Genomic DNA, 13,174 nt, shown 5'->3' with positions numbered 1-13,174 from the left:
TCTTAACTGGGTCAGGGCCTTGTGTCGGAGCCAGCCTGCCAGCGAGGGCGAAGGCTGGTCGGAGGACTCTTACCCCGTCCGGCCCTTCTCTGGCCCGCAGGGGCGTGAAGCCACGACCTCGGCCGTGCACCGACCCCTGCCCTTCCCGCTGTGAGGGCGGCGGCACCCTCTCCGTGCATGGGGAGTGGGGGGCTGCCACACGGCCTCCCCCTGAGAAACACGGGCGCCCTGCAGACCAGGAGGGGCCGCGCCCAAGAAAGCTCGGAAGCCTGCGCTCGCCTGTGTGACCTTCAGTGCCGCCGCTGTTGCTCCCGGTGTGACCCCTCCCCGTGGAGGACAATCTCGGGACGTGCCTGAGACACCGCAGGCTTCCCAAAACGTCCTGTGTCTGGGGCACGCGTGGCCTCTGGCCTCCACGTGGACAGGGCCTGCTCCGGGGCTGCGTCCCCGCGCCTCCGGCCCGCGAGGGCTCGGGCGGCTGGGCCCTGCTCCGGTGGGAACGGTTTCCGCTGGAGAAAACTGGGAAAACCAAGAACGAGCAGTTCTAGTCCACAGTCTTCTTTTTCTAAAATAATGGAAACGGGAGCAGGAACAACCAACATTCCACGTTTTTTTAAAAAACCAAAACACTTTATTTCCGAGGGCGGATGAGGATCCTCCTAGGCGATGACGAGAAAACAGCGGCTGCGGAGCCGCGGGCCGGCCGGCCCGAATAAATAACGAGCACCGCCGTGTGTGTGGGGCTTCCGCGGTGCAGCGCATGTCTCAATAAATAACCCGCTCGGGGCTGCGCAGCGCCAAGTTCCAGGCTGGCGCGTCGTGGAGTGGAACAAACTCTGCACTGGGCACCCGCCCGCTACCGGCGCCCCCCTGCAGGAGACCAGCAGCGGCTGGCCCTCGGTGCCGGGAGGGCGGCAGTCCCTCGGGGGCTCCGGGGCTGGTGTCCGGTGCCTCTGACCCACATGGGCTTGGACGGCTTTGTCACTGCTCACCGGTCACCATGGTTTCAAGTGGGCACAGAGCAGGGGGAACTGCCGGGGTCTTCAGGTGAGGGGGCGGGTCTAGGTTCTGTGTGTGTTTCTGACCCGGTTGTCAGGGTCTTGTCCTTGGGAGGTGGCTCTTCGCTGGCTGCTGTATGTGCCCGGACTGTCTTCCACACGGCATGTCCCGGTGTCCTCGGAGCCCCCGCCAGCGTGGTGCTCACCCCGATCTGAGACTCTGCCCCAGGTACTTGAGAGGTGGAGGGCACCTGAGCGCCTCCCAGCAGCCCCTGCCAGGCGCCCGCCGCCTGGGCCGGGCTCAGCCTCGGCGGCGGCAGTGTGTCCTCAGCGCTGTCCCCAGCGCCACGGCTCGTCTAAAACAGTACCAGGAATTCTCAGGGTGGCTTCTGTGTCTCTTCCAGGTGCGTGTGCAAAAGGCAAGAGTAAGTCAATCTTTTCAACACAAACCCAGGGTCCTCTATTCGAACTTTCCCTTGGAGGACGGCGGCATGTGGAGGACAGGCCCAGCCTCCCTCCGCAGGACCCGGAGGTCAGTGTTCCTTAAACCTGAGAGAAAAGGGCGACACGGCAGCCGGTGGGTGACACAGACAGCGGCGGTCAGAGGGCAGGCGCTCAACCCCTGCCCTGCGCACCAGCCCCACCAGCCCAGCCCAGCTCTCCTCCCCTGGGCAGTGGTCCTGCCGCCCGCCCCAGCCTCGGGGACACAGCAGACAGGGCAGGCCAGGCTGAGCGCTGCAGCTGCCGCCACCTGTGTCAGAAAGCCAAGCTCCCGGGGACAAAGGAGGCAATTTCCCTCCCCATCGCGCTCTCAGACTCTCAGATCGGGAGGAGAGATTGCCAGGATCACACCCACTGAGGTATTTGTTAGGCCAGATGAAAGGGAAGCTGCCAGCCGCCCTCCCTCCTGGAGGGACAGCCAGGTGCGGGAGGCAGATAAGCCTGAGTGACGTTCCAGAGCCGCGCGGCTCTAATTACTGGGGGAAGGGGCCCGGGGGCGGGGGGTGGGGGGGACTTACGGAACTTGGTCCGCCGTCGCCGACCCTGGGCAGCTCAGCTCCTTGTGTATGAGGCGGATAAGGAACTGCACCCAAACACAGACAAGGCCACCTGGTCAGGGCAGGGCCCCGGGTGCCGGCAGCACTTGCGGTCACCTCGTAGGCTCGGCCCTGCCCCCTCTGCAGCCCCGTGCCCACAGCAGCGGGAGGCCTGCCCCCTCCCCCGCTGCAGGGCTGCCGCTGCCGACGCCCTGCGGGTCACTGTCGGGGGGCAGGGAGGGGGGACGCTCCTGGCAACAAGGCTGTCAGGGCAGATTTGAGCCTGAATGACCCTCGGGTGCGAGGGACGTTTACCATGAAATGGGCCCAATCACCAGACATCCAAACTGGGAAAAGAGAGTAAGGACAGGGTGACCCCCAGCCACGGTGGCACAAGGGGGGGGACCAGAGAGCCGTGCAGGCGACCGTGAAGGCCAGGTGAGTGGGCACGGGCCTCGGGGGGCTGAGCAGGCTGTCCTCGGAACAGCCCCACCCTCGGGCCACGGGCGAGCCGCTGCTGCTGGCGGGCAAACTGGCACTGGCCCCTCCCTCGGTTGGCCCTTTTCCTCCACGGCCCTTTTCCTGCTGAAAGGGCTCAGAGCCAGGTCACAGGTCCAGACGCATGACTGAGTGCCGCCCCACATGTAACTTTCTGTGCAAGTGTTTCCCTGGGGTGACCCCAGCGCCCTGAGAAGATCCCACCGCCCCCCATGGTGGGCAGTGCCTTGGGCTTTGAAACAACCCCTGCAGGACATCCTGTTTCTGGCGGACCTGCTTGGTAGACACAGTGGGCACTGCGCGCCCCCGAGGACATGTGTTTCCTTAGATGCTTAAGGTTCGAGGTGGAGCTCAGAATCCTGCCTGTGCCGTGTGAGCTCAGACTAGAGGGAGGAGGCTTTCCCGCAGGTAAGACGCGGCTGGCTGCCTCGCTCCACCCAGGGCAGCGCTCTGGCTCTGCAATCTCGGCGGGAGTGTGGGGGTGGGAGCGCAGCCGGTGCCGAGAGCAGGGCCGGCAGCGACATCATTGTGTCAGATAAGTGGATCAGCGTGAGTTTGAACCCTGATCTCCAGCTACTAGCACGGCCTGCTGAGTTGAAGCTGGTGTCTCAGCAACATTAACCCCACCAAGTCCTGAATGCGAAGAGTTAGAAGGAAGTGGCTCATAATTATAAAAAGCGGACCATTACGAGCAAGGAAAAACAGGAAGACGCTGCTTGTCACAGGCGGGTGCGGGATACGCTATCAACAGCAGCAATGATTCCGAAGGAACCCGGATGTGACGCACGTTCTGGTCTGTGCACTACTCCCGACAGGAGGGGACCCGCCAGCTCTGGGTGTCGGTGTGAACTGGCAAGGGGCAGCCCATGCGTGTGACAGCCCGGTCACACGCCATGGACAGTCCCCCAGGCCGCCAGGCGGCAGGGCCGGGACCCACAGCTGGGGCCCCCGTGTGGTGCCCCCCTGCCCTCCCGCCTGCCGCGGCCTGCAGCAGATGACTCACGTCTGCGCTGCCCTCGGCTTAGACCGGAAAGAAACAGGGTCTCGGACGGCGGCGTATAGGGAAGCTGGGCTGGCCCCGCAGAGCCGCAGGGACCCAGGGGAAAGGGGGTCACCAGAGCCTGGCCGACAGCGCAGGAAGGCTGCTGGGAAGGGCCCCGAGACTTACCAGTAAGGCACAGGCGTCTGCCAGCATGAGCATGTAGAAGACGTTGTTCCACCCGGACGGGGAGATGAGCCCGGCCAGCAAGGGGCCCAGGGCTGCTCCTGGAACGAGGCAAGCAGGCACGTTGCTGCGTGAGGAGCCGCCGGGGACCTGACCGCCTGCAGCACGCAAGCCCAGCAGAGACACAGGACGGCGCTCGCGCCCTCAGTGACAATTAAGCGAAAGCCGTGAAGACCGTCCCGTGTCATTGTCACCTGTCAGACGGTGAGGGGTGGTGAGAAGCGTAATGACGTTCGGTCCTGCCGAGGGCGCGACTCGCACAGCCCTCTTTTAGCAGCGAGGCTGAAGTACGCATTGACATGAAAATGTCCATTCTTTTGACCGAGTCCTCCCACCTGAAACGCTACCCTAGAGAAACCTGGACCTAACGCTATGACAACTCTATGCGGAGAAGCACGAGCGCGGTCTGGGGGCCCCGATCCTGTGCCGACGGCAGCGTCCGGAGTCGGCTCGCCGTGCGGTGGCTGCGCCAGGGAGCCGCCCGCTCCCGGGGAGCACACACTGGCCGCGCAGCTCCTGGGAGGGGGCGGCAGGCCTGTGGCGCGCTCTTCCACGGTTCAGAAAAAACATGCATGTGTAGCCGTACGTGTGCATGTATGTGCACGTGTGTGTTATAAATGCGTGTGTGTCAGAACGTGGGGGAGATAAGGCAAACATAGTGTGAGTTCTTTGTACTCGTTTGCAACTTTTCTTAAGTCTGAAATTATGACAAAATAAAAAAAAAAAAGCAAGCAAATATTCCTCAAAATGCCGAAAGCCGAGCGAGCATGCCTGTGGCCGTGGTCTGGTGACTTACTTTCCTGCAGGGGGCTGGGCTGAGCTGAGACGCGTGTGTGGGTGGTGCCCTGTTTGGCGAGCGGAGAAGCGTGGAGCGTCCACGCCAGGCCGTGAACGGAGGTCTGCTCTCGGGGACGGGGGCGACGAGGGGCTCTCCCCTTACTGCTCAGGCACTGACGCTCTGTCGAGTGCTTGCAAAGGGCACTCGCTGCCTTTATAATCTGAGAAGCGACTGCATGTTTGCTTCTAAGTCTCAGAAGAACTTCCTGGTACACACAGTAGGCTGTTCTATACCTCTCAAAGACCACAAAATGGACTGCGATTGAATTAAAAAATTTAGAGCCCTGGCTGGTGTGGCTCAGTGGACTGAGCACTGGCCTGCAAACCAAAGGGTCGCCAGTTCGATTCCCAGCCAGGGCACATGCCTGGGTTTCGGGCCAGGTCTCCAGTGGGGGGGTGGGCATGTGAGAGGCAACCACACATGGATGTTTCTCTCCCTCTTTCTCCCTCCCTTCCCCCGTCTAAAAATAAAATTAAAAAATATTAAAAAAAATTATAAACCCACAAAGAGAGGGGCAGATGGGAGAAGGCACCCGTCTCTGGAGGCTGGGCTTTACGGGGTGTGACGACAGACACAGGCGCCACTTTCCTTGCCGGGAGGAAGCCGGCCAGGCCCCCCCCCCCTCCCCGCTCAGAGGCAGGCCCACCCCAGCACAGGAGGCAGGGCGGTGGCAGGGTGGGATGGCGGGAGTCGGCTGTGACCTTGCACGAAGTACTGTTTGATACGTCCCCCTGCTCCCCTCTGATCCTGGGTTTCCCCCCAATGTCACTACTTCAGTGACACCCCTCCTGCCCCCGACCCTGCAGGGGAGCAGCAGCTTAGCCTTTGGAGAATCTGCACGACAGGCTCCGGACGCCAGGGCCAGGGTGGAGCGAGGATGCAGCAGCCGCTGAGCACAGGGCAATGCAGGGAAGGCCGTCAGCTTCCACCAGGCCGCCGCCTGCCCTCCCGCATGTGACAGATGCTGGCAGCTGGGCCCGCACCCCCTGTGGGCAGTGGGGGCGCCTCCTCCAGACTCCAGGTGGTCCCGCTACTGTGGAGGGCAGCAGCGGGTGTGCCCTCTCATGCAGAGGGGCTTCTGACAGGGGCCTGGCAGCTCTAACAGGGGCTCTAACAACGGGGTTCACAGGGCGCTGGGGGGGCACTGGGCTGGCTCACAAAGGCCTCTGTGGACAGACAGGAGCCAGAGAGCCGGTTGTGCCCAGGCCCAGTCCGTTGGGGTGGAGCTCAGCCCAGGGGCCCTGACTTCTGACCGAGCCCGCGGCTTCCAGGTATGGAAAGTTCCCCATGGGCTATGCCAGCCGGGGAGGACAGCGGGCCTGCTCAACTCAGGGGAGTCTGCCGCCCTGCAGGTGCCGTGGGGCAGAGCACCCACCTCCCTTTTTCTGGACATGTCTGCCCACCCCCAGAGGGTCCCCCACAAAGGGAATGGTCTCACTTTAAAATAAACATCAGAGCCTGGCTGGCGTGGGTCAGTGGACTGAGCGCCAGCCTGCAAACCAAGGGGTCGCCGGTTCTATTCCCGGTCAGGGCACACGGGTGTGTGGGAGGCAGCCCATCCACGTCTGTCTCGCATATCAATGCTTCTTTCTACCAATGCTTGTCTCTCTTTCTCCTTCCCTTCCCCCCTCTCTAAAAACAAGTAAATAAAATTTAACAAATAATAATAAAATAAACTTCAGAGAGGTGACCACGAACACCATGCAGCCAATTCAAAGTCACCCCTGGACCCAGCAAAAGGAAGGAACCGAAGGCGAAGACAGACACGGGGCTGCCGCGGTTTGGGGCACAACAGACGCTTGAGCCCGAACTTCCCAACGGTGGGCAGCCAAGGGCCTGCACAGGTGGCTCCAGGACCTGCAGCGGGGGGTGGTCACGGCGTGCGTGAAACCTTGAGAAAGGTCAAGGACGCTGCCCGTTGCCACCAGCCTTCTGATCAGGCCGGCGTTTTACCAGCTGCCACCCGCCCCTTTCTGGGGGTGAGTTCTGTCTTTTAGCACCTTCCTGCCCTTCAGACTACAACACTGAACTGTCTCGGAGAACCTCGACAAGGGTGCTACAGCCCAGAGTCTGGCATGCTTGGGGACCCATTAGCTTTCCTGTCATTTACACTTTTTAAAATCCTCACCCCGGGATAGGCTCATTGATTTCAGAGCGGGGAGAAGGGCGGTGGGGGGAAGAGAGGGAGGAAAAAAGAAAAGCAGAGAAACATCGGTGTGAAGAACATTGATTGGTTGCCACCCCCATGCGCCCTGACTGCGGACCGAACCTGCAACCTAGGCAGGTGTCCTGATGGGGAATCAAACCCACGACCTTTGGGTTTATGGAACAAAGCCGAACCCACCAAGCCACGCCAGCCAGGGCCTGTCATTTGCATCTGAGTAAGATTCTGTCCTGGAGACAGGAGTGATGAAGAGTCACTAGATGAGAGGGCCAAGGGCCTGGCCATAGCTTGCAACCAACGGCTTTGGCGAAAACTAATGCCAACCGGCCGCACGGCCACGTTGTCTCCAGAGCCATCTGACCAACGAGGACAGACAGTGCCACGCACCCACATCCCCTGGGCGCGCACACGCTTTGGACCTGTTCATATTTTAAGAAGGCCAGTGGACCCTAGTATCACCAAAGCAACTGGAATCGTGGCATCCGTTAATTAGGACGTGGCCACGTGGTTCCCCGGGGAGCACAGGGAGCTCCGAGAGCTAAGAGCGCCCACGTACCTACAGACCCGGTTCCGTCGATGATGGCGGTCACGGTGGCGAGGGCGTGGGCGTTTCCCTTCAGGCTTTTGTGCGTCCCCTGGAGGGGGGGAAGGTCGCGCGTGAGGCCTGTCCCAGCAGCATCAAGGGCACGTGAGGGGCACGCCCTCCACGGGACAGTTCACACAAGCATCTCCGCAGAGCAGTTCGGGACGTGGGGTGTCTTCCGCGGGAAAATGAAGCCTGCGCCCACCCAGACTTACCTGGGGATGGTGGGCAAAGCTTCTGGGGTTTTTACGAGTCAGAAGTCATCAGAAATACTTGCTCAAACATATTCTAGCTTAAAGGGCTCTTCGAATTCTCTCCATATAAACAGACACTCAGCACAATCATCGTCCTCACTGAGGCGCCAACCAGCCACCGAGGAAGACAGGGGGATGAAGGACACGCATGCCCTGTCCCTAAGCCAGGACAGCATTAGCGTCCACCCCCGCATTTCTGCTGGGGGCCTCTGTGACGCGCTAGATGGCTCTGCAGGACCTAAAAGCCTAATTGGTGACGAATGCCGGGGGGTGGGGAAGAGGGCAGGACCCACGAGACCCACGTAGGGGACACAAGTCCCAGATGACAAGCCAGCACGAGCTCTGCTTTGCAAAAGTCCACACGTATAAGGTGAGTGGGGGTGGGGGGAGGGGAAGAAGCACCAGCTGAAGACAGTAAGAGGAAAGACGTCAGGAAACAACGCCTAGAAACCTAGAACTACAAGAATACGTCAAAGCTCATAAAAGTGAATGACTGTGCAGGTGGACACGTGCGTAAAATAAACCGTGCACGCACAGGGACGATCACCCGTGATCCGCACCTTCTGGAGTCTGGGAGGGAGGGAAGTGCAAGTCCCTGCTCTGCCCTCTGATCCCACGGGGCAGACCACTGCCCGGGGTCTGGTGTGGACCCTTCTGGAATTCTCTGCACCCATGCAGACGGGAGCAAGGACGCACTCACAGAGGCCATTTGAGGAGCACTCCCTTGACCCAGACGGGGAGAGCCCTGCGTCCAGCACCTCTGGGCTCCACCTCTCCCTGCTGACTGTGGTGGGCACAGGGCCCCGGTGCCCCGCAGGACTGAGAGCGGCTGGTCAGCCACACGGGGCTGAGTGGAGGCAGAAGCGTGGCTGGGGCCCTAAGGACCTCATGAGGACCGCGGGGGGACGGTCCTGCTGTGGTTTCTAAGCAGCAGGGTGAGTGGGGGCGGGGCTTCTGGGTCCGGCTCTAGGAGGACTGGAGAGGTGCAAAGAGAAGAGCCAGCTGGAGCCAGTGGGAAGGCCCCAGGGTCTCAGGACCCAGAGGGCGGAGAAGCCTGGCCACCCTGCCCACAGGCACGGACTTCTGGGGGCCTTTCAGTGGCGGGGCAGTCCTAGGTTCGCAGAAAGTTTGCAGAGACAATGCCCAGTGCTGCTGGCCGCCCTCTGCCAGTATCTCTCATTGTCAGGCTCCATTCGCTGTAACGAACCGTCCAGTACTGATGTGCTACTAACTGAAGTCTATGCTTTGTTCGGATATAACTGGTTTTCTTATCTAACATTCAACCTCATCTTTTTCTGCCCCAGGACCCCATCCAGAAAACCACCGCACATTCACATGTCTCCTTCGGTCCGCTCGGCTGTGACAGCTGCCCTGGGTCCCCTCGTCACTGACGCCCCCGACAGTCTGAGCGTGGCCAGGGGTTGGGAGGGAGACTGCCGGTGTGAGGGGCCACTTCCGGCACTTCCCAACAAGGGCACGTGGACGGACGTGCCCCTCACTGCTGGCGCCGACCTTGACCCGCTGGCAGAGGCCGGGTCTGTCGGGTCTCTCTGAGCCACGTTACTGTGCCCCACCAGCGCGTCCCCTGTGGAGGGAGGCGGCAGGCACAGCCCACCGCAGGAAGGGTCCGCCCCCTCCTGAGGGGGGTGTCTGCAAGGGGCCCTCCCTCTGCACAGGAGACGTCTCCTCTCCCCGTCCACCCGTGAAAACCTCTTGCAAACGGGGACTTGTGTTCCGCGCTGCGCTCCCTGCAGGGGGTGACCGTCGTGCCGGTCCTCCGTGCCGGGGAGCTGAGAGGTGCCTGCCTCCTCTGGGGTTGAGCTGGGGTCCCCACGGTCGGGAGTCACCTTGTCAGCAGCCCTTCCTCCAGGAAGAAGGGTCAGCGGTCCCTGCGGACCCCAAGGCCGAGGGGGGTTCCTGCCACCACCGTGTGGACATTTACTGTCCTGCATGGGGACTATTTCTTTACCAGGACAGTGTCTTCTCTGGAACAGGCCCTCCCAGGGCTGGGACCCCATCTGGCTCACCTGCAGTCCCCACACCAGCAGAGGGTCGGGCAGGTGGGCACCCAGAGTGGCCTGGGCGCAGGGGAGGAGCCGACCTCACTCTGCCTCGGCCCCAGGCAGCCTCCTGTTTGTACAACAGGGACTTCCATCTCTCCTTATGTGCTTAGGAAATTCCTAGAAGGACAGATACTACCCACCTCCAAAAGTGGGGCTTCTATAAGCACACCGCCGCCCTGGTAGGGACCCTCGTTGTCACGAGTGGAGGAGGTGGCCACCACCGCAGCACCTGCCCCGCCCCGGCCCCCCGGCCCCCCGGCTGCGTGCTGAGCCGAGCAGCCACTCACCAGGTCAGCAGAGACGGCGGTGGTGATCAGCGCGTAGGGCCCGCTGACCAGGGCTCCGCTGAGCAGCAGCATGCCTGTGGGGACCGGAAACCAGGGGTGTTTAGGGGGCACCACAGGGAGAGCCTCCACCGTCTCAGCAACCCCCGAGGTGGGCACCCTGGCATCATGAGTGGGTCCTGGCCCCAGTGGATGCTGGAAAGGTGGCCCCCACACCCCGTGGGGCTCACTGCCAGGGCCACCGTCACAAGCATCTTCCTTCAGACTTGCCCCAAGACACCTCTGGCAAGCCCGGCCGGAGTCCGGAACCGCATGCCTCCCCCTCAACGGACAGCAGCTGCTGACGCGCCGAGGGGGCGAGCACCTGGTGTGCGAGCACACGCGTGACCTGGGGCAGCAGAGGCTCCCTGTCGTCTGTGTCGGCTGCCACCAGACACAGCCTCATCTGCGGCGGAAAGGACTTCCGCTCTGCGCCCTCAAGGGGACCGAGGCGGGATGGCGGTGCCCAGTTCTGAAACGCAGCTGCTTTCCCAGGCCGTCCTCTAGTTCACAGTGCCCTGCGCAGCGGCTCTGGGGCCCGGGGCGGCAGGAGACTCGGTGACACACCCCCAGCCCTGTCGGCAGCCTGCCTTCTGGGGAACTCCCAGCAGGAGCTCACCCGGCCTGTGTCCCTCCCGGTCCCCACTGCTGGCTTGTCAGGGCGGAAACACTATTTCTCAGTGTCAGAGCCCTAAGGTAAAAATAGTCCTCCAGTGTTACGCAACTGCCCCTGAACGGCAGCCCACAGGGGCCAGCTGGGAGGACGGGCTGGGCGCCTGACCCACCCTGCTCTGGCCCGCCCTCACCTGCCAGGGGTGCAGCCTGCTGCCTCCGGGGTGGCATCTGGCTCCTGGGAGCGGCTCCTTGCCACCGGGCACTCAAGGCCTATCACTGCCCAGGGCCAGGTGGCCTGCACCTTCCCGGGGTCACTCTCAGACCTGCAGAGGGTCAGGCCCTGTGCCTGGGAGCGGGAGGCCTCTCTCAACGAACGGCCCCACTTGAAGGGGGACACGGGGGCTATTTTAGCCACACCACATGCTCCAGTCGCATGAGCTATATGCTCCTTTGTTAACCTTCACTCTAGCTCCCCGAGCTGTCTGGTCAGAAACGTGTGTGAGAGGCGGGCGAGGCCTGGGGACTCACCTACGGTGGCCTCCAGGCCCATCCTGCTGACGGTGGAGAACACGTAGAGCTGTGGCGGGCGAGACAGGGCGACGGCAACGGGTTGCTACGCGCAGCGGAGCGGCTGCCTGGGACCCACTGGGCAGGGGACGCTCGGGCAGCCACCCAGCCGGGGGACAGCCCCAGACAGAAGCCACCGGCCTTGTCCCAGGCACGCGGGTCCCGAGGGTGCTCGCTGAGCCGGGGGACCTGGGCGCCTCCCTCTCTGAGCTCCTGGGGCAGAAGGACGGGTTGGGGGCAGTTCCCCCCCAGCCTAACCGTCTCCCCCTCGGGCCGTCTGTCCCAACGCCTGCGCCTGGGGAGTGGGATTCTGAGGGGGGCGGTGTGGGGGAGACACACACAGTCAGTTCTTCAGTAAAAATTCTTTTGAATGTCTGTGTGGGGCGGTGTCCGCCACCCCAAGATGACTGAAAACTAGGCTTATTCTGGGGACAATCACAGCCCAGTGCAGTGGCCGATGTCCCAATAATTGTCATGCAGGTTGACGAGAAACAGCATTGTATGTAGTATTGTTGGAAAAACAACAGTAACGACACGACGCTGCACTCGAGCCTGCACTGACAATGGGAAGGGCTGTCGTCACCCCCATTCTGCAGGGGAGCAGCTGAGCCACAGAGGGAGAGGCGCCTGCCCGAGGCCGTGCTCTACTGAATCCTTAAGGGCGGTTGGGACCCAGCTGTGAACATGGGGCGGGGTCAGCGCTGCTGAGGTGGCGATGGCCTCGGGGCCCTGAGGGTCAGTGGGAGTCCAGGGGAGGGCCCTGCCCTGCAGCGGGGCCGGGGAGGCTGGCCCAGGAGGGCCTGGGGGCTCTGCAGGCCCATGGGTTTGCTGAAGGAGGTTCTGGGGTGACGGGCAGTCCCCAGAAACCAAGAAGCTAGCACGGAGCGAGCTGGGCCCAACCCTAGAGCGTGTGCTGGTGGGCAGGGCGGGGGTGGGGGCGGCAGGGGCAGGGCGCCGTTCGCAGAGGCAGAGGCGGTGGGTGGGGCAGACGCACCGTGGGCGCGGCCAGCAGCAGCATCAGCCCGCAGGTGGAGGCCCTCTTCTCCAGGCGGTCGGAGATGACCCCTGCCAGGATCCCGCCTGCAGAGCGGAGGGGCGGGGCCTGAGGCGCTCGCCTCCCTGGGCGGGGTCCCATGGAGGGAAGTGGAGCACAGGGCAGCAGCAAGAAGACAGTGACGTCCTCCCCCACATCCCCCTTCACGTCAGCAGGAAGCTGCCTCAGCAACCCCGGCCTCCGGATGGGCCCGGGTGCTCGTGGTCAGACGTGAGGGACCCGGAGGGCACCTCTCAGGGAGACAGCGAGGGCGTCTGGGTCTGGTTGTAGGTCGGCCCTGGAGCCCCCTCACCTGTTAGGATGCTACCACCACCAGTGTGCCACCCACCGAGTGCGCCTGACAGAGCACCCGCTCCTGTTCAGAGGCAGGGCCCAGGGCGCAGGAGGGGACACGCCCACTCAGACGATGCACCCCGGGGGACACATTGCCTCTCAGCAGCAAGCCCACTCCGAGAGAGCCCGGGCTGCGGGTGCTCACAGGCTTGGTTCCACGGCGGCAGAGCCGGCGGCGAGGGACTCACCGAAGATCCCGCCCACGTCGAACAGGGTGGACAGCTCCCCTGCCTCCTGGGCGTCCAGGTGGTCTGTTGGAACGACAGGAGTGTCTCTGAGAGGAGGTCCCCACGCCACCCGCTTCTGTTTCATGCGCATGACTCACAGCAGGGAGCGGCTAGTTAACGCGGAGTCCAAGAAGACAAGGAGCCCCCATATGGGTGGACACGCAGGAAGGACGACAGCAAACACTCTCAGCCCCGGCAACGAGGGACGGCCCTGCTGAGTCGTCTCAGTAGCCCCGCTCTGGCTCCATGGGGCGGAGTTGCATGCAGCACAGGACGGAGGTGGGGTCACCAGGCAGGGAGGGGACCTACTGCCCAGAGCTCCCTGCGCCTGGCCCCCGGCGCTCCCACAGGCCCTGGCCCTGCGAACGTGCCGGTCCCCCCACTGTCTCCTCCGC

The 13,174-nt window shown here is 62.9% G+C and overlaps 1 protein-coding gene across 5 annotated transcripts in view; it reads right to left on the bottom strand.

Annotated features, from left to right (window-relative positions):
• Positions 1 to 622: 622 nt before the first annotated feature.
• Positions 623 to 13,174, bottom strand: part of SLC37A1 (solute carrier family 37 member 1) — a 45,101-nt gene continuing 32,549 nt past the window's right edge. For all 5 annotated transcript variants that reach the window (XM_028504570.2, XM_036017467.1, XM_036017468.1 and 2 more), the window contains 8 exons: positions 12,741 to 12,803; positions 12,160 to 12,245; positions 11,127 to 11,175; positions 9,948 to 10,021; positions 7,317 to 7,395; positions 3,702 to 3,799; positions 2,018 to 2,082; positions 623 to 1,547 (listed from right to left, as the gene is read on the bottom strand). In XM_028504570.2, coding sequence (XP_028360371.1) covers positions 1,532 to 1,547; positions 2,018 to 2,082; positions 3,702 to 3,799; positions 7,317 to 7,395; positions 9,948 to 10,021; positions 11,127 to 11,175; positions 12,160 to 12,245; positions 12,741 to 12,803 — 530 coding nt within the window. In that variant the 3' untranslated portion in view covers positions 623 to 1,531. The remainder of the gene's footprint in view (positions 1,548 to 2,017; positions 2,083 to 3,701; positions 3,800 to 7,316; positions 7,396 to 9,947; positions 10,022 to 11,126; positions 11,176 to 12,159; positions 12,246 to 12,740; positions 12,804 to 13,174) is intronic.

Source organism: Phyllostomus discolor, chromosome 2 (assembly GCF_004126475.2).
Source record: "Phyllostomus discolor isolate MPI-MPIP mPhyDis1 chromosome 2, mPhyDis1.pri.v3, whole genome shotgun sequence".
Lineage (NCBI taxonomy): Eukaryota > Metazoa > Chordata > Mammalia > Chiroptera > Phyllostomidae > Phyllostomus > Phyllostomus discolor.
The sequence above is the reverse complement of the archived record's forward strand: the minus strand, read 5'-3'. Positions and strand labels throughout refer to the sequence as shown.